Source organism: Schistocerca piceifrons, chromosome 4 (assembly GCF_021461385.2).
Source record: "Schistocerca piceifrons isolate TAMUIC-IGC-003096 chromosome 4, iqSchPice1.1, whole genome shotgun sequence".
In the NCBI taxonomy this organism is placed as follows: Eukaryota; Metazoa; Arthropoda; class Insecta; order Orthoptera; family Acrididae; genus Schistocerca; species Schistocerca piceifrons.
In genome coordinates this window covers 429,820,832-429,842,166 of record NC_060141.1, presented here as the reverse complement: position 1 = coordinate 429,842,166, position 21,335 = coordinate 429,820,832, and the positions used below count along the sequence as shown (strand labels likewise).

Here is a 21,335-nt window from a genome sequence, read left to right as displayed (position 1 = left end):
TTTGTTGTTTATTTCCATTCTGGTAGTCTTAATCTATGGATTTCGCTTGTAATTATAACAACACTGATCATTCGCAAACCCAATCAGCCACATAATCAAACAGTGATCGGCATTCATCCATTCAGCTTTACTCTACTCAGCTCGTATAGCCCCATCCTCTTTTGTCTGCGGAAAGTTTATTTCTAGATGTGACGAGGATACTCCTGACAGACATCACGTACACATGCACACATTCAAAAATCAAATTATCATTCATTCAGAAATCAACTTTAAATGTGTTCTAAAATGTTCAACAACCAACAGGGATGCATTTCAAAATCATATGAGTCGTCAGTAGACCAACGTGCACTGGATGCTAGGCACTTGCTGAAACAAGATGTTTTTTCTCAAGAATCTGAATTTGGCACCCCCTTTTCCCAGTAGCATCTAGCTGATTGCTGCGACTGCTTGCACAGGCAACAGCCACATTCCTGTAGCCAGAAGGGGGAGAATCTACTACTCAAATGCAACTCAATTGCGCATGTGCATAAGCCCTCTCTTAACGGCTCAAACGAATCTAAGACTGGTAGTACACCATCGAATTTCTTTGACAAAGGAATTTGATGGTGTAATAGGGAACTTTGTCAAATCTCATCTGTCATCAAACAAATTTGATAAAATCTAGGGCCTCGCTGTAGATTTGATCAAAGAAGTCACTTGTCTTCTGTTCACTTCAATGTGATATTTTACCACGTGGAGCGCTAGCATCGCTGCAGAGTTCTGTCATCTGTAGTGTTTTTATAAACATTGCCGGTAAATACAATTGGTGTGTACCAACAACTACAAAATTAATAGAGATGTATGAAGCAGATGAGGCGCTTTACAACATGAGGCACTCTGAATACAAAAATAGATTAAGAAGATTGGAGACCTAGCCTAACCTAATCCGTCTCCTGTAGCAAGGAATTGGAGTGTTACAGTGAGTCTGTCTTCTGCAGTTATAGCAGTTCTTAAGTGAGTATTGTGCTTGGTGATATGAGGATACACTTTGCTGAGCACATACTGAAATGTATGCTCATCCATTCTTAAGTGATTGATGTACGACTTGATTTCCTCCACTATAAGCTCATGTAACAGGTTTTGTTGAATGCTTTTATCGTGTCATCGTAAAAACCATGGCTTCACCCTGGTACGTTTCCTTTTTTTTTCCCCACTTTTCTCCCACATGTATTGTGGTACATGCAACTGTTGTTGTCAGCCATCTTGAACTTTGTCGAAAAATATGATGGTGTAATACTCCTTTTTAGCGCCACATCAAAGATCTTTGTCAAATATATTTGACGAATATTTGATCACATCTTTGATCAAATCTTTGACAAAGAAATTTGATAGTGTAATACCGGCCTAAAGCCAAGTTTACACGATGACACTAGGTTGCAGGCAACTGCACTACCAGCCACTGTGCATGCACGCCGCGCATTTGCACAACTTGGTGATGAAACTAAATACTTTGGGCGTGTTCCAACTTTGGCGACACTAGTTGCATGAGTTTTGAGGTTATGCGTGTTCGTAGAGTGTAGACAAACTGAAATATGAAGTGGGGAATGGAGAATAATGTTCGCTTTTTGGATAACTATGCTTTGCATAGGTGTTTGTGGGATTTCAGTGATGCTGACTACAAAAATAAGCAACATATTGCTGCTGCTGAGACCATCATGTGTGATCATAACATAGATGGTCTGACAATATCTGAGCGGCAGGGCAAAATTTATTGAGTTAGGAGCATATATACAACTGAATTAAGAAAAATACAAGCAAGTGTAATTCTAACTGTGGCAATGCTCTTGTCTACAAGACTAAAATCCCATTGTTTGAGTTGGCCAACTCTTTGTTAAGGTATATCATTGACTGTAGGGAAGGCTATACAAATTCAAGAAGCTGCATTCTTTATTCAATATTCAACTATTTAAAACATCGCTGCAGTATTCCTCATTCACATGTTAGAATTTTGAAATATTGCCACTGTAAATATCTCTCTTCAAGAAAGTAGTTTGCAAACCATTCTCTTCTTAATGTGGCCTGCTTCGAGTAATTATTGTTACTAATGTTAATAATTGTTAATGTTAATAATTATTGGTGTTAATGAAATAGCATCATAAGCAACTAAAAGCGTATCTTATAGCATGCAGAGTGTTCTCGATTGTAATGCACACAATTTGATATGAAATTTCAGTTCTGGTGACAGTGCTTCATGCATTACAGTACCTTTATTCCTTATGGCATAATTAACTCTATTTAGAAGAAATGTGAACAGTTCTGGTGACATTCTAAGATAATTAAAAGAACTTCTAGAAACTTCCGTTATAAATTATTTCAGCAAGGATGCTGAGCAACCGAGCTGTCTTTTCTTCATCCAGTCACGAATCGAAACACGTTTCTTATTTTTTTTCTTATGCAGCAATTCCACGCAACAAGCTTTAACTCCATCACAACTTGTGCTACGTGCAGCTGCCAAAACTTCCATTTTAGACATGACTCGAGTACCCACAAAGCGACGAAACTGAAGTGTATACTGGTGTCACCGTGTCATATATGAAACCTCTTGCGTGCAATTCATTCCATGCAACGAGTGGCGCAACCCAATGTCGTCATGTAAACTAGGCTTAATGTAAACAGTTGTGACTTCATGCTCATCGGAGGTAATTTTCTGTTATGAAGCATTGCGTAGTCTTCCTAAAGCCTTTCGCTGTTGGCAGATGCTTGCATGAGCACTGTGTGTCGTCGTATATGGTGCATTTCCATTGCAATTTAAGCCATTTTCATTTTTTCTCTCGTTTATGTTTTATTGTTGAAGTATTATTCTGCAGTAGCCGGATCCTGTAATATCCTCTGTTAGAGTATCGGTTCTTACCAGTCAAAATTACAAAAATTTAACAGAAAACTAAAACAATGAAAAATTCCCAGAATTGCAAAAAATTACCGGGTTTTTCCCAGTTTTCTCCCGAATGAAAAAATTCCCAGGTTTTTACCGGATCTCCCAGTTGGCCTGGTTCGTATACACTCTGTACGTACTAAATGGTAGAGGATATTTCTTAACTTTTCTCTAATTTCTAATCTCATGGCTTACATTGTTGACATCTTGGACAACTTACTTCACTCCGCTTTGGAACAATGCTCACAATACAGCCCATTATGAAGATATTTTTTAATACAAATATAACAGCTTATTTATTTACAACAAAATGTACATAAAAAAGCTCAACAAGAAGGTTTAATGCAAACAGCTTTTTATACAGTTGTAGAAATCTTCTTTCCATTTTTTGAGACAGTTTCAGGGGTTCAAGTCATCCTCAAAGGCCATATTATTTCTATCATCACTTCATGAAAGACAGAACACAGTACACTGCAGACATCCTTCCTGGTTCTTGCTTCAATTCCTAAAACAGAACATACATCTAAAAAATATTTACACCCACATTATACTTATTAAAATGACACATACAATTTATAATGAAAAAATAATTTAAGAGTAAAGGTAACAATTCACCGAGACGTAAAGACTTTGAGTGTTCGAAAAGCAAACAAACACAACTGAAAACTTTACTAGTTTTCAGACAAATTCATTTTCATGTCAGGGTAGAACTCACACACAATAACACGGATCTCATGTAGAAACATACTCTGATCCTGAGCGCTGAGCAAGTCCATCTCTATGTTCGGAAAGCCTCAGTTGAAAGTCACCTGCCAACCTGTGCAGTTCAAGCATTCTTTCACTGCTATCACTTTACTACATAGCATGGCATCGCAGTCTCAGCGTACTGTAACTGCAGGGAACATTCTTCATAACCAAGCATATGTGATTGTACACAGTGCCACTAAATTAATGTTAGAAGAGACAAATGAGGAAGCAAAAATCTCCTTAAAACTGTGCCTGAGAGGTTTGTAGGAGACAATAGCTATTCCAGTTGCACAATAAAGAGACTAAAGGATGAGAGGAAAAATGTAGTTACAAGTATTTCCCAAGGCTTCATCACTTCAGGAAAGACACAGAAGGAGGAGATAATTTTATATGTAAGTACACAACTATTTCTTTTTCAGTATTCTGGTGAGAAACCACTGACACTGAACTCCTATATCTGCGTGAATTATAGGTTGTATTGACATAACCTGTTAATCTGATCATTTGCAGACTTGCTAACTGTGGCTTACAAGTTATGTGAGATGTGCATTTGTATGCACGTTTCAGTGGTCAATCTGCACTTCCACTACAGCATGTTTACAAATGAACCTTGTCATATACCAGACTGATACCCCTTCAGTTCACCTACCTACAAGATGGCTGCATCTATCTACAAGATGGGCATCAAGTGAATTCAGGGGTATTTTCTTGTGTGCTGAAAGAACTTATTTAAGAGGAAATAGTGTCAAATTTAAATTTTCTTTGTTTCATATACTTGCTGTAGTGTCCATTCTTGTCACACAACTGAATATTAGTGTCCCAGTATAACTTGTTCTTGAAAAAACTTTGTGTTATCTGAAGTCCTGATAATCATGACATAACCCGAAATTTTGCGTGACATAAACACAAAAAATTCTATTCAAGTTTTCTTGATAGTGTAAAATTCGTCAAAAAAGGCAGCTACTAGTTTCATCAGTGTCTATTGTCACAATAATTGAACATTTCTAAATCGTATTTAACTAACACACTTCGTATTGTTTATTAGTTAGATAGATGCCATCTAGGCCTAAATTTTCTAAATTATAAATGTTTAAAAACCTGACCAAACATACTTCATAATGTAAATTCTCTAAAAGCAAAGTAATCACTAATTCATTCTTTTGTCATTGTATCTCTAAATCAGTACAAAAACAACAACCACTGCACCTAAGACCTTTGCATCGTTTTTTGTTTACACACAGCCGATCTCACGTCCTTGATAAATTTAAAACATTCTTTAAACTTAATTATTGTTTCGAAACTGTCCACAAGTGAGGAATGTGGGAGCTGTTATAGGGTAGTGAGTAGAGGGATTTGTTGCCAATCTTGTAGGAAATATTTTCACTAGGGGTGGATGCAGTGGGGAGTATGTAGGGAGAACAGAAAAGGCTCTCTCCTGGAACTCCAGAGTATGCAGCAGGAACATTTTGATTGGGGAACAGGATTGACTGTTTGATTGACTGATTGAGAGGGGTTATTGGACCAAACGGCGAGGTCATCAGTCCCGCAATTCTGAAGTGTGTTACAGAAGAAAGAGGGTCTGCTAAAAATGAATGGATCTAGTCAGGGGAGTCAAATTATAAAATAATGAACATTAAACACACACAGTAAAGGCATAAAAGGTGAGACCAAATCTAAAAACTGGAAAAAAGGGGGGAGGTCATGGAGTCTCAGACTGAGAAGACTAAAAGAAGTGCCAACTACAACCAACCTGCCCCTGCTCCAAGACTAAAGGAGAACCTTACATCTGGAAATAAAAACCACTTTCACATAAGGAATCAGGAAGACTATACTTAACATGACGAGCCGAAAGAAGGGAACATTCCGCCAATATGTGAGATATCATCAGTCTGGCTCTACAACCGCATTGTGGGGGTGGGTCGTTATGTAGGAGGAAACAATGGGTGAACCGGGTATGACTAATACAAGAATGGCATAAAACAGTGGACTCTTTCTGAGAGGAGCAGAAAAAAGAGTGCCTAACTGCAGTAGACTCCTTGATTGTGCCGAGTTTATTACTATGAGCAGTAGCACTCCAGATGGCATTCCACACTGTTGGGCAAAGAGAGATTTGATGTAGATCCGCGTATCTGCAGCTGCAATCGTGAAAGGAAGTATCTGATTCTCTAGCCGAACAGTCAGCCAATTCATTCCATGGGATGCCCACATGACTTGGGACCCAGAGAAAGACGATTGAACAGGTGGCATGATCAAGAGTAGAGAGAAGGTCAAGGATAGCAGAGACAAAAGGCTGATGAGAGTAGCATTGGTTGATAGCCTGCAGGCTGCTCATGAAGTCGAACAAATTAAAACACTGTGTAGGGAGGCCTGAGAAGCAAAAAGGAGGGCCCTCTGAATGGCTAGAAGCTCTGCTGTGAACACACTTTATGACCCCAGCAATAAATGGTGCACAAAGCCAGTAGGAGACGTGAAAGCGTATCCCACCCTATCAATAGTCTTAGAACCATGAGTGTAAAAGATGGTGGCACCCTGGAACTCTGCAAAGATGGTACAGACAAGGTGCCGGAAAACCACAGGAGCAACATAGACCTTAGGACCCTGGAATAGATCAGTCCTAATCCATGGTCTAGGCACCATCCAAAGGGGGGGGAGGGGGGTACTGGGAGGAAAGACACGGGGTGCAGTCCAATGAGTGGAGATGGAGATCCCAACAGAGGGAAGTGAGACACATGCCAACAAGCAATCCCACCTGTGGGTGGGTTTTAGGAGGGAGTCATCCCTCATTGGCAAAGAGCACAGGGTACACAGGATGGTCAGGGGATTGGTGAATGGTGATTGTGTAAGAAACAAGGAGTTGGCTCCGTCGGATGTGTAGAGGGGGAATCCCCGCTTCTGTGAGGAGCCGATCAACAGGACTAGTGTGAAAGGCACCAATGGCGAGATGCACCCCACAATGATGGACAGGGTCAAGGAGTTTCAAAGTAGAAGGAGCTGCTGAGCCATAAACCTAATTACGATAATCTAGTCTGGACAAGTCCAGAGAATGTTAAAGATGGAGAAGAGTGGAACAATCTGCACCCCAAGATGTGTGGGCCAGGAGGCAGATAGCATTAAGCTTCCACATACATGCAGTCTTTAGGTGGCGAATGTGAGGCAGCCATGTCAGCTTGTTAGCAAAAGTAAGACACAAGAAACGGGACTGTGCTACAACATCGAGGAGCTGGTTGCCTAAATAAATTTCTGGATCCGGGTGTACTATGGGTCGACGACAAAAACGCATAAATACAAGTGTTTTGGAGGGAGAAAACTGGAAGCCATGGGTGGTGGCCCACGCAGAGGCCCATCGGATGGCACCTTGGAGATGGCGCTCAGCAGACGTTACCGAGTGGGAGCTGCACCAAATACAAAAATCGGCGACATACAATTCCGGGGTAACCAGTGGCCCAACAGAGGTTGCAAGTCCATTGATGACAACGAGGAAGAGTGAGACACTTAGCACAGAACACTGTGGGATACCGTTCTCCTGAATCTGAGGGGTGCTGAGTGAAGTGCAAACTCGAACCCAGAACAGCTGGTAAGATAAAAACTTGCAGATAAAAATCGGAAGGGGAAGGGAAGCCCTAGTCATGGAGGGTAACTAAAATGTGATGGCGCCAAGCCATGCAATATGCCTTATGTAGGTCAAAGAAGACCGCGAAAAAGTGCCGGCAGTGAGTAAAAGCCTGTCGGATGGCTGATTCCAATCAGAGTAAATGGTCAGTTGGAGATTGCCCTGCCTGGTAGCTACACTGATACAGGGACAAAAGGCCCCAAGATTCAAGTACCCAACATAATCAGAAATTGGCCATTCTTTCAAGCAGTTTACAAAGTAAATTCACAAGGGTAATTGGACAGTAGCTGTCAAGAGATATTGGGTTTTTCCCGGTCTTAAGGACGAGAATAACTATACTGTCTCACCAGTGTGACGGAAAAGTGCCCCTGAGCCAAACATGGTTGAAGACCCTGAGGAGCTGTTGCCTCTGGGGAATGTCCAAGTGTTGGATCATGTGGTTGTGGATGGAATCTGGCCCTGGGGCTGTCTCTCGTGAAGAGCTAAGAGCCTGCACCAATTCCCATTCAGCGAAGGGTGCATTATAGGGCTCAACGTGGTGCGGAATGAAACAGAGGAGGGTCTATTCAACTCTGCATTTCTGCCAGAGAAAGGTGGTAGGGTAGGAAGAGGACGATCATACTGTCGCAAAGTGTGTCGCAAGGTGTTCTGCGAGGACCAATGGATCAGTGCACGGAACACCTTGGAGGTTCAAACCCTGGACAGTTGACTGTCGCTGGCGGACCAGGAGGCTACTGAGCTTTGACCAAAGCTGCTATGAAGAGGCATACGTCCCCAGTGAGGAAACGTAGCACTCGCATCAGTCCTTAATGTAAACAGTTGTGACTTCACGCTCATCGGGGGTAATTTTCTGTTATGAAGCATTGCGTAGTCTTCCTAAAGCCTTTCGCTGTTGGCAGATGCTTGCATGAGCACTGTGTGTCGTCGTATATGGTGCATTTCCATTGCAATTTAAGTTATTTTCATTTTTTCTCTCGTTTATGTTTTATTGTTGAAGTATTATTCTGCAGTAGCTGGATCCTGTAATATCCTCTGTTAGAGTATCGGTTCTTACCAGTCAAAATTACAAAAATTTAACAGAAAACTAAAACAATGAAAAATTCCCAGAATTGCAAAAAATTATCGGGTTTTTCCCAGTTTTCTCCCGAATGAAAAAATTCCCAAGTTTTTACCGGATCTCCCAGTTGGCCTGGTTCGTATACACTCTGTACGTACTAAATGGTAGAGGATATTTCTTAACTTTTCTCTAATTTCTAATCTCATGGCTTACATTGTTGTAACTAAAATGTGATGGCGCCAAGCCATGCAATATGCCTTATGTAGGTCAAAGAAGACCGCGAAAAAGTGCCGGCAGTGAGTAAAAGCCTGTTGGATGGCTGATTCCAATCGGAGTAAATGGTCAGTTGGAGATCGCCCTGCCTGGTAGCTACACTGATACAGGGACAAAGGGCCCCAAGATTCAAGTACCCAACATAATCAGAAATTGGCCATTCTTTCAAGCAGTTTACAAAGTAAATTCACAAGGGTAATTGGACAGTAGCTGTCAGGAGACATTGGGTTTTTCCCGGTCTTAAGGACGAGAATAACTATACTGTCTCACCAGTGTGATGGGAAAGTGCCCCTGAGCCAAACATGGTTGAAGACCCTGAGGAGCTGTTGCCTCTGGGGAATGCCCAAGTGTTGGATCATGTGGTTGTGGATGGAATCTGGCCCTGGGGCTGTCTCTCGTGAAGAGCTAAGAGCCTGCACCGATTCCCATTCAGCGAAGGGTGCATTATAGGGCTCAACATGGTGCGGAATGAAACAGAGGAGGGTCTATTCAACTCTGCATTTCTGCCAGAGAAAGGTGGTAGGGTAGGAAGAGGACGATCATACTGTCGCAAAGTGTGTCGCAAGGTGTTCTGACCAACGGATCAGTGCACGGAACACCTTGGAGGTTCAAACCCTGGACAGTTGACTGTCGCTGGCGGACCAGGAGGCTACGGAGCTTTGACCAAACCTGCTATGAAGAGGCATACGTCCCCAGTGAGGAAACGTAGCACTCCCAGCAGTCCTTTTTACTCCACTTAACGAGCCTTACCACAGAGATGTTTAAAAGCGAGAAGGTTGGTCTGTGAAGGGTGTCGCTTAAATCACTGCAGTGCCTGTCAGTGGTCCTGGACAGCAACTGCGACATCCTTCATCCACCATGGAACCAGCCGATGAAAAGGGGGACCTATGGATATGGGGACAGCAATGCCAGCAGCATGAAGAATATTGGCAGAGATGCCTTGCATGACTACATCAACAGAATTCAAGAGGGGAGTATCAAAGTGGGCAGCAGACATATATAAAGACCAATTGGCCCTGCGGAATGCCCAGCATGGGGGCCTGTCTGCCTGGCAACAGCAGGGGAATGATAGAATCACTGGAATGTGGTCACTGTCACAAAGGTCATCATGGGGTGACCAATGTAGGGAAGCCACGAGGGCAGGGGAGGAGAATGTGAAATCAATAGCAGAGAAGGTGCCATGAGCAGCACTGAAGTGGGTAGGGGAACCATAAATGCAGAGACACAAATTGAGGTCCATGATAAGTTGGTCAAATAGGATAATCCTACCCACTGACGTGACACTCCCACACAGTGGATGGTGGGCACTGAAGTCCCCCAACGAAGAGAAACAGGGGCGGGTGTTGCTGGATTAAGGTAGACAGTGCAACGTAAGCAAGTGGCCTACCTGTGGGGGAGTTAGACATTGCAAATGGTGATTGCCGGAATCATTTGCACTTGAACTGCTATTGCTTCCAAGGTGGTACATAGGGGGTCCACTCACAAATGACATTGGAGTGACAAAAGTGCAGACCCCACCAGATGCTACCCCGGGGAAAGCATGGTACCAACAGAACGCTCAATAACCACGAAAAGTTGGTGAGTGGTCATCACGGAAATGCGTTTCTTGAAGAACGAGACAGAATGCAGAATAAGAGGAGACAAGAAGTTGCATTTCCTGTAGGTGATGATAGTATCTGTTGCAATTCCACTGGATGATCATGTGGCATGAGTCCAAGGTAGACATGAAGAAGCTGAGGAGGAGGTCAGGTCACTCGGTCAGTAGTTGTCACCGACAAGGATGGTGTGACATCCATAAATAAGATGTCAGACACAAGTTGCTAGCGGAGAGATGGCTGTCTTGGGATTTATATTTCTTCTTCTCTTTCTGAAGTGGAGGAGGGCAGGGCACAGGGGGAGCACAGGCTTCTGCAAGATCTGGAACTGAAAGAGAGCAGGCGACCTTGGGGCGCACAGAATGTGCACCTCGCGGTCAAGTGGTGGTAAGTGTCTTCTGGCCTGAGAGACACCAGGGAGAAGGGTCCTGGGAGGGTGTCCAATCACCGGCAGATGCCAAAGAAGGGCGGAACTTCTTCGGCTGGGCACAGGGAGCAGTTACCTGACGGGAGGTTGTGAGAACTTCAGGGGAGGGGGAGGGGAGAGTGGGATGGGGCTGGGGTAAGAACAAATTAGATGCATTTTTACTTATATTACACAGTTCACGCCATAATATTTTGTAAATAATAGCAGAGCTCCTTCAGAGTTGTGTGCACTTCATTCTGAAATATGTAACAAATGTTATTTGACTTTTTCTTTCATTATCCATAAACAACCAAACAAATAATTAACAAAAATAAAAACTCACCAAAACATTGCTCAGGCTTTACAATTATGAGGCCACCGAGGGAATGGAACTGTGTCCCGTATGTTGTGTATGTTCAACAAAGTTTGAAGCAGTCTTTCAAAACCAAGTCCAAATCCACCAGAAGGGACGCTTCCAAAGCGACGTATGTCCAGATACCAGGCAAGTGATTCTTGTAAACCAAGATTCAATAGCTTTTCTTGCAAGACATCTGGGTTGTCTTCACGAATACTTCCACCAACTAATTCACCAACAATGGGTGCCAGCAACTCCAAGGATTCAACCTGTTGCAGTAGAAGACACCTTTTATTGTGTGTTCAATAAAACAGACAAGAGACTTATCTGCTACACAGTAAGTATCTCAACAATCTGACGCTTATTCAAATATTATTGCAAGAAATTTTTTGTCAATTGCTATCAAGTATGACAACGAGATTTTTGGTGAAATGTGCACAGTTTATACATAGAGTAATCCATAAGAACCCACAAATTCAAAGTCATAGTCATAATGGTTGTTTAATTACCCATAATAGGGTCAATTTGACAGGTACATTGCTCAGTACGAGTTTTCAACCTCTTAGTGGTCTCAGAGAAATCATTCTTCAGAATTTTTGCGTTTAAGGTTAAGTCTTCTGGATCCCCTCAACTGAATCAAATCTTGAACATTTTATGTTTTGGGAAGAGGATATGGCCTGAAGCTGACAAATCTGGTAAATAAAAGTACAGTTTGGGAAACAACAAGACTTACTTTTTAGTAAACTACTGTTGCACCACTGCTGTCAAATGAGCCAGGGTATTATTGTGTAATTCAGAAAAAAAATCGCAAGATGTGAGGAAGTCAAGATGAACTGTGGAATACAACTCAATTGCAAAATAAAAATAAAAACTCCAAGTTTACCTTTTATACACACTTTTTCCCATTTTCATCTTATAAGAGATGTTAATGACATTTTCGGGAGGGTTGTGTAAACATTAGTCACTTACACAGGATATTACCAAACTCATTAATATACTTCGAATTGTTATGCAATAAGATAACAATAGATTTGTACTACTTCTTCTATGAGGAATGATAAAGATTATTTACATTTCACATTCACTCACACTGGAGTGTTGATCAATAAAACATTGTATGGCCTCTTTTTGATTGGATGAAGTCTGTGACAGACACGCACTGTATTGTATGCAAGCTTCAACAACATCAACACAGATTTTATTTAATCCCAAATAAGTGGAAATAAATCACAGAATATAACAGATTCTGACTCTTCTTGAATTAAACAGAAAAAATACTTCTGGAGCCAGATATCTCTTGTCCATTAAAATAATCTGGAGGTTTACAAGACATCAAGACATTGCTTCTTTAGACAGAGATAATGGTAGCAGTGGTGGTGGTGGTGGTGGTGGTTGTTGGGGGGAGGGGGGGGTAGAGTTCTCATCAGTATGGTTATCGCTGTTCTCACTAAACATGAATAAAACAATGGAAACTAAAAGATGAAACAATAAAAACAATTGTGGAAAGGATAGATTGTAGCCACCACACAGAAGAGATGCTGAGTCATAGACAGACACAATCAAAAAGACTCTAGAATATTTACTTGTAAGCTTTTCGACAAAGTCCTGAAACAGAACATACACACATTCACACAAGCACAACTCTCTCTCTCTCTCTCTCTCTCTCTCTCTCTCTCTCTCTCTCTCTCTCTCTCTCTTTCTCTCTCTCATACACACACACACACACACACACACACACACACACACACGTGCGGTCACTGTCTCAGGCACTGGGGGCTAACGTCACAAGAAGGACTTTGCCCAAAAGCTTACAAGTAAATATTTTAACAGTCTCTTTCGCTTTGCCTGTCTGCAACTCAATGCTGCCTTTATGTGGTAACTAGCAATCTTTCTTTTCCATAATACTATTGTTAAACATGAATAAATAAATTTAGTGAAAGGCACAGTCTTTCCTCACAAGTGATATTGCAATGAAAAAGTCTTACAAACAAATATCTGACTGGAAATATCTGTTTCACTTAAGATCTACATCATCGGGACTCTCCTTATTATGAGGTCAAGCACCAACAGGGTTTTCATAAAAGACAAATGGCTTAAATATGTCAGAATCTGAAAGATAGCTACCTGCAAGTGTCTATTGTTTACTTAAACAGCATTACAGGATGTGACTGTGCAGTGGAAATACTATGTAAGAAATACTATTATGTGTGGAAATTTGAAATGTACCTGTTACATTCTTATTTGATGGAAGTGTATCTGCCTCTACGATCAATGAATTAATGTACTTTAGTATTGGCACTCATCTTTGGACTTGGCATTCCATCTTTGGATAGTATGCATTCCAAATTCGGGGATTACATGCATCATGGAAATCCACTGTTGGGACAAAACAATTATCAGGACAAGTTTGTTAGCGTGGCCTTCCTCTACTGCAAGCACAGAAATACTTGTTTTGGAAATAAAACCGCCTTTTCCTGCGGCCTCTTAAGTGCACAAATTCTACACTGTCTCTTGAGGAAATAGGTTTCATTTAGTACAAATCACAAACCTTTGCTGTCTTTGTTTGGGCCCAAGACTAAACTGTCCGAATGAATGGATAACTGGCTCCATCATTTGGCTTTATACTTATCCAGTTACTGGTACTCCATACATTATTGCCCCTCCCATCAACGTTCTAATGCAGATGCTCTCTCCAGACTCCCTATGGGAAATCTGACAGACAGGAAACTGCCTGTTTTCAGACTGCTCCCAGGTTATAGTCTCTGGGGTCTCCCCAATAAATTTGAGAGATGTTATAGCAGCATTCCGGCGGGATCTTCTATTACAGCACGTTTTCCAAAATGTCTGAGTATCACAGTCCATCAAATTTTCAGCCACACCACCGTTGGGTCTCTACTGTTTTTTCATATGATGCCACCACCTCCAGACTCACCAGTTTCAGATTCCCGTGAGCAATCAGTTTGATTCATTACCTGAAGTAGAAGAGCCTCAAACAGTTTTTCAGCAATGTAGGGTGCAGCGGACTCTTAGTAACAATTGTAATGCTAGGTCGGAAGTAAAGTCAAGCAGAAAGGAAAGAGTCCTGCTGTTTGGTAGCAGTCATGGAAGAGGTGTAGGCCAGTTGCTGCAGGATAGGCTAGGAGTCGAGTACCAGGTCACAAGCATTGTGAGACCTAGTGCTAAGCTTGGCCAGGTTACAGAAACCTAGTGGCCTTGTGCAAAGATTCTGATGGCGAGGACCATGTTCTTATAGTCAGAGGAGCAGGAAACAGCCTGGCCAGCAATTCGGACTATAGTATTAGGTATGACCTGGATGTAATAGAAGCAGCAACAGCTCACACTCATGTGGGGTTTGTGGGTGTTTTGCAGCACCATGACCAGCCCTGGGTTAATACGGCTGTCAACTGTGTTAACAGAGAGCTGGAGGGGTGGGGTTACTGTTGGCAGAAACTAAATCTCATATCTGTGCTGTGCTTGCTGATGCAATTGGGAGGTGGGGTTACACTAGTCATGGCCTGCACCTGAATAGGCAGGGGAAGGATAGATTAGTTGATCATCTTGCAGAAAATGAAAAGGGGGCCATATGCACACAAGACAAAATAAATGTGATAACTGGAGTCAGAGGGACACGTTTTCTACATTACAGTCAGGTTACAGAGAGAGAGTATTGGAAGAGATTAAAACAGAACAGTGCCATAATGTCTGTAGCAGTATCCAAAGAAATAAAATCAGAACATTATAAGATTGAAAAATAAGATAGATGAGTTTCTTGTATGCCTAGAAAATAGGGTAAATTCTGAAGGTATGGATGTTTTGTGTCTCTCTGAACACCATATAACCTCAGGGATGGAGAAGTTAAACTTAAGGGATTGCAAATTAGCATCTTATTCATGTAGAGTCAACATGGAAAACGTCAATTCTTGAAGAATGTGCTTGTGAGTTGCTACTGCAATATACTTCTATAGTAATTGTAATAATCTACAGATACCCTCAAGGTAACTTTCAGCTATTCATGAAAAATCTAGAGGCATTATTGAGCTACCTGTCAGACAAAAAGAAGCAGTTTGTGGAGATTTTAATGTCGATTTCTTAAAATATAGGGATAGGAAAGATGAGATAGAATCTCTGTTTGGTTGTTTCAATCTAGTATCTGTTGTAAATTTTCCAACTTGCGTGCAGCAGGATAGTAGGTCACTTATCAATAACCCTCATAGACAGTGCTCAGGCAGAAACAATTAATGTTAATGGGCAATCTGATCATGATGCACAGTTAATGGAAATAACACATATAGCACCTTACAGGCAGGTTCATACAAGGCAGGGAGGCTTATTGATGTGAACAGGGTAAAGAGTTTTAAAAGCAGCCTACAAGAGGTAGAATGGTGAAGTATACACAGAAAATGATGCTGATGCCAAATTCAATTTATTCCACCGTAAATTTGTCTCAATATTTGAGAGTAGCTTTCCTGAGACGTTATTCAAAAAAGCCATTACTAAGCCAAGTAAGCCCTGGATTACTAAGGGAATTAAGATATCGTGTAAGAGGAAGAGGGAAATACACTACTGGTCATTAAAATTTCTACACCAAGAAGAAATGCAGATGATAAACGGGTATTCATTGAACAAATATATTATACTAGAACTGACATGTGATTACATTTTCACGCAATTTGGGTGCATAGATCCCGAGAAATCAGTACCCAGAACCACCACCTCTGGCCGTAATAACGACCTTGATACGCCTGGGCATTGAGTCAAACAGAACTTGGATGGCGTGTACAGGTACAGCTGTCCATGCAGCTTCAACACAATACCACAGTTCATCAAGAGTAGTGACAGGCGTATTGTGACGAGCCAGTTGCTTGGCCACCATTGACCAGACATTTCCAATTGGTGAGAGATCTGGAGAATGTGGTGGCCAGGGCAGCAGTCGAACATTTTCTGTATCCAGAAAGGCCCGTACAAGACCTGCAACATGCAGTAGTGCATTATCCTGCTAAAATGTAGGGTTTCGCAGGGATCGAATGAAGGGTAGAGCCATGGGTCGTAACACATCTGAAACGTAACGTCCACTGTTCAAAGTGCCGTCAATGCGAACAAGAGGTGACAGAGATGTGTAACCAATGGCACTCCATACCATAACGCCGGGTGATATGCCAGTATGGCGATGACGAATACACGTTTCCCATATGCGTTCGCCGCGATGTCGCTAAACACGGATGCGACCATCATGATGCTGTAAACAGAACCCCTGGATTCATCCGAAAAAATGACGTTTTGCCATTCATGCGCCCAGGTTCGTCGTTGAGTACACCATCACAGGCACTCCAGTCAGTGATGCAGCATCAAGGGTAACTGCAGCCATGGTCTCCGAGCTGATAGTCCATGCTGCTGCAAACGTCGTCGAACTGTTCGTGCAGATTGTTATTGTCTTGCAAACGTCCCCATCTGTTGACTCAGGGATCGAGATGTGGCTGCACGATCCACTACAGCCATGCGGATAAGATGCCTGTCATCTCGACTGCTAGTGATACGAAGCTGTTGGGATCGAGCACGGCGTTCCGTATTACCCCCCTGAACCCACCGATTCCATATTCTGCTAACAGTCATTGGGTCTCGACCAACGTGAGCAGCAATGTCGCGATACAATAAACCGCAATCTTGATAGGCTACAATTCGACCTTTATCAAAGTCGGAAACGTGATGGTACGCATTTCTCCTTACACGAGGCATCACAACAATGTTTCACCAGGCAACGCCTGTCAACTGCTATTTGTGTATGAGAAATCGGTTGGAAACTTTCCTCATGTCAGCACGTTGTAGGTGTCGCCACCAGCGCCAACCTTGTGTGAATGCTCTGAAAAGCTAATCATTTGCATATCACAGCATCTTCTTCCTGTCGGTTAAATTTCGCGTCTGTAGCACGTCATCTTCATGGTGTATCAATTTGAATGGCCAGTAGTGTACATGGACAGGCCAGAATAAGTCAGGATCTGACTTTACTTGCTTACTACAAAAGCTACTTCAATATTTTAAGGAAAGTCATTAAGAAGTCGAGAAGCTTAAGTGTTCTGACAGAAATTACTAATGCAGATAATAAGATTAAAACTATATGCAATATTGTCAAATGGGAGACGGGGCAGCCTGACAGCGCACAGCACACCATAGCAATAAAGCTAAATGATGATGTTGTGTGTGATAATTCGCAAGTTGCAAGTATAGGGTTAAGGGGTTCACTTGAAGAAGCAAAAAAAATGTTAAAATGTCATTCCCCAGGACTTTAGGCTTTTAGAAATAGCACCAACATCCCCCACTGAAGATAAGGGAATTATAAATATACTGAAAAACAAGAGCTCATGTGGTGTTGATAGAATCTCTAACAGAATTTTGAAGTGTTGTTCTAATTTGATAAGTGGAGTCCTCAGTGATATATGTAATGCTTCACTGGCACAGGGAATGTTTCCAACAGATGAAATACGCAATTGTTAAACCTCTTCACAAGAAAGAGGACAAGAGTGACTTAAATAATTATAGACCAATCTCATTACTGACTTCATTTTCTAAAATATTCAAAAAAGTTATATATTCAAGAGTAGTCTCACATTTAAGTGAAAATAATTTACTCAGCATGTCACAGCTCAGATTCCGGAAGGGCTACTCGACTGAGAATGCTATCTACACAGTTACCCATCAAATAGTACAAGCCCTAAATAACAAATTATCACCAGTTGGTATTTTTTGTGATCTTTCCAAGGCATTTGACTGTGTGGATCATGTCACACTCTTAGAAAAACTCAGGTTTTATGGAACTGAAGGCTATGCACACAGCTGGTTTCAATCATACTTAATGAGCAGAAAGCAAAAAGTTCTGTTGAATAACATAAATAATGTCGGGAGGGTGGTAAATTCTAGTGAATGGGGAATTATCACAAATGGAGTCCCACAGAGTTCAATTTTGGGTCCTCTGCTGTTCCTTATTCACGTGGATGACCTCTCACTTAACGTTCAGCAAGTAGAATTAGTACTTTTTGCAGATGTCACGAGTGTTATAATAAACCCATTCCAGAAAAAGCAGCTGAAGATATTGTTAAGGATGTCTTTCAAAGAATTATTAAGTTGTTCTTAGAAAATCGACTCTCCCTTAATTTTGAAAAAACTCACTATATCCAGTTCTGTACACCGAATCGAGTCATGCCAACAATTGGTGTAGCATTTGAACAGGGCTCAGTTAACAGGGTATATTTCTCCAAAGTTTTGGGTGTTCATATTGATGACAACTTGAACTGGAAGAAGCATATTACTGAGCTTCTCAAACAATTAAGTTCAGCTTCTTTTCTCCTTCATATAATCGCTAGTCTTCGTAATAAACAGTAATTTGCATATCTCCACTCAATAATGTCTTATGGAATAATTTTCTGGGGTAACTCACCACTTCGACATAAAGCACTGATTGCACAAAAGAGAGCAGTGAGAATAATTAGTGGTGTTCACACAAGGACATTATGTAAGCACCTATTCAAGGAGTTAGGTATTTTAACTGCACCATCAGAGTACATATATTCGCTAATGAAATTCGTTATAAATAATCCTTCTCAATTCGCGAAGAACATTGCTGTTCATATGTACAACAATAGAGGGAAAAATGACCTTTCCTATCCGTTATCAAAGCTGTCAATTGCTCAAAAAGGAGTACAGTATTCAGCAACAAAAATCTTTGATCATTTGCCCAACAACATAAAGTGTCTGGTAGGCAGCAGATCAAGTTTTAAATCTAGCTTAAAATCATTTATTTTGGACCACTCCTTCTATTTCATGAACGAGTTTCTGTTTCAGAACTGGTATAAAAAAATAAGTACCATCAAATGGGGTGATTTCGGACGGTTTTGTTGGTATTTTGATTGTAACTTTTGTATATATTGTTAGATTAAATTGATTGTTATGGAAATGGTAGGGTATATGTGTAACTAATAAAATATCCCAGAACCAGAAAGTTTATGTGTAGGTATATTTATCTGAGGCAGTTAAATAAAGTGTCCGAAGTCACCCCATGGATTGGGGTGATTTCAGACACGTGTTTTTTAAATCTCTGTCCAAAGTTGCGGTATATAGAGGACAAATTCGGACAGTTACTGCCTTTTTCTAAATTCTACTTACTTTTTATTTGATTTTGGTGACATTTTACACATTTTAAGGTAGCCCTTTGTTATGAATAACTGATATGGAAAGATATAATGAATTTTATGTATTAGAGATTAGTTTTTATTTTGCAAAAATTTAAATAAAAATGTTTTACAGTTCTTAACTGAAATATTACAAACAAACTCAGTAATTTAACTAAAAGGTCAAAATAATTTTTCTCACTCATCATTCTAAATTAAGTTGCAAACACTTTAAATAAACGATTGTCTTCGAGTCTAAAGCACATCTTCTCGAAAAATGAACATTCCTCACTTCTCAACTGGTGTGGGAAGTATTCTTGAAATTTGCAATTTTTGTATTGTGTCTTCATCGGGGACAATAGGAAACACAAATATGTTTTTACTGTTCTCGTGTGGGTGCAAGAATTTCACACTTACTTCCGTAGCACCAACATTTGTGGCCACTCCAACATACTGTCTTGTTTGCTCCTTGTTTCCACGTTTATATTTGTACTCTGCAACAAGAAAAGCCTCTTCTTTCAGCAGTAAAACTTCATTGGATGATGTGTCATTTTCACTTTCACTACTGCTAGAAGCACTGTCACTTGTTTGAGCACTGTTTTCGTTTCCTTGAAAATCTTGGTCAGTGATTGATTTTCCAGGTTGAACATCTAGTTTGCGGCAGCAGCGGCGGGAGCTACAAAGCTTATTTGGAGGATAACGAATTTCTTTGAGCATTTCTTCAAAAGTGGAAGACCTTGCGTCTGTGTTGCTTTGCTGGCTCTCCTCATTATCAGGCAATTTTCATAAGACATGATCTGGATCAAAAGGGATTAGGCCCGTGGTGCGATATCCACCCTTTATGTTTTCCTTGGAGTTTGCTGAAATCTTAGTCAGTGTCTGCTTCAGAAGAGATGGGAAGGCATCCTTGGAAATGGTCCCATGAGAGTGTTTCTTCCTATCAGTTAATACAGCTCGCCACGCTGCTTTCACTGGCCTGAAGAAGCTTACATTGAGCGGTTGGAGGAGGTACGTGCTATTGGGGGGAAGTAGAATGAATGAAATATTGTTCCGCTCACACTCTTCAATAACATGTAAAGACATGTGACTGGATAAATTGTCTCCACTCATGACTGTTGGCCCGTTTTGCCTCTTCAAATAGGGCAAAGCAATTGTAAAGAACCAGTCTTCAAATACTGGCAGGTCAAACCATCTACTTTTCTTCCTACTGGGGTTCCTTGTGGTCCACATTCTTGCCATGTGTCTCACAAATACTCTGATTTGTAAAGGACGTACGGGGGAAGCAGTTTACCATCAGCACTCTACCTGCCATCATTATTGAGACACTAGATTTTGATGAGTCCATCACTTTCTCAGCATGCTTACTTCCTTGTTTCATAATTATCTGCTGCCTCCCAGGATCATCTGACATGTTGGTTTCATCATAGTTGATCATGTTGCTAGGTGGGAGATTTTCCAGCTTTGCCTTGACATTGGAGAAAAACATCTTAACAATCTCTTTTTTCACTTCTGCACGAGCTTGTTTAATATTTTTGCTTAAGCGAACGGAAAGATCTTCTGGCTGTCGTTTGAGGAATAAATGCACCCATTCTTCTCCTGGCAAATTATTACGAAATTTCTTCTCTTTTTGGCCAGATTTATCAAGGTAGCCTTTAACTAAATATCTAATATCCAATTTAGTGAAGAGAAATCCCCAATGTTCAGCTCTCAAGATACCTTGTTTCGACACTTCTTTTTCTTCTTTATTTGGCACTGGCTGTCCTCCCATTTTTTTTCAGATGTGCTTCCTGCACTTTATTTTTTAGGGTGGATTTAGGTATACCATACAAATCACACCCTTTTCTGTACGATAATTTACCATTCTGAATATCACGAACAGCTTTATCTAAAAGTTTCGGGTCATAATTAGACCGTACTGTAGCACCTCTCCTGCTCTTATACGTTCTTGGCATTGTCCGAAATCACCCCCACGCAGTACACAGTTTTACAAAAACTGTCATTATTTTATATCCTTGCACGAGAAACTCAACAAACTTGTGCAGAAATTGTCTCAATGCTGTTAGCTACTGAGAGCATCGTCAATTACGGTTACAATAACTTCCCGCTTAGAGCAACAGTAGAAAGTTTCCACTTTATGATAATGCATGGATTTTTAACACTGAGACTGTTTGTTAGTTATTCACCTAGGGAAACAATTGATGCAAAATAAAAGTTGTGGAAAG

At 41.0% G+C, this 21,335-nt stretch overlaps 1 protein-coding gene across 1 annotated transcript in view; it reads right to left on the bottom strand.

The window, feature by feature from the left end:
• Positions 1 to 3,180: 3,180 nt before the first annotated feature.
• The window catches only part of LOC124794941 (probable asparagine--tRNA ligase, mitochondrial), an 83,964-nt gene continuing 65,809 nt past the window's right edge, over positions 3,181 to 21,335 (bottom strand). Inside the window, exons 5-6 of the mRNA XM_047258655.1 lie at positions 10,943 to 11,223; positions 3,181 to 3,416 (exon numbers count right to left, since the gene is read on the bottom strand). Of these exons, the coding sequence (XP_047114611.1) occupies positions 10,954 to 11,223 (270 nt within the window). The 3' untranslated portion in view covers positions 3,181 to 3,416; positions 10,943 to 10,953. The remainder of the gene's footprint in view (positions 3,417 to 10,942; positions 11,224 to 21,335) is intronic.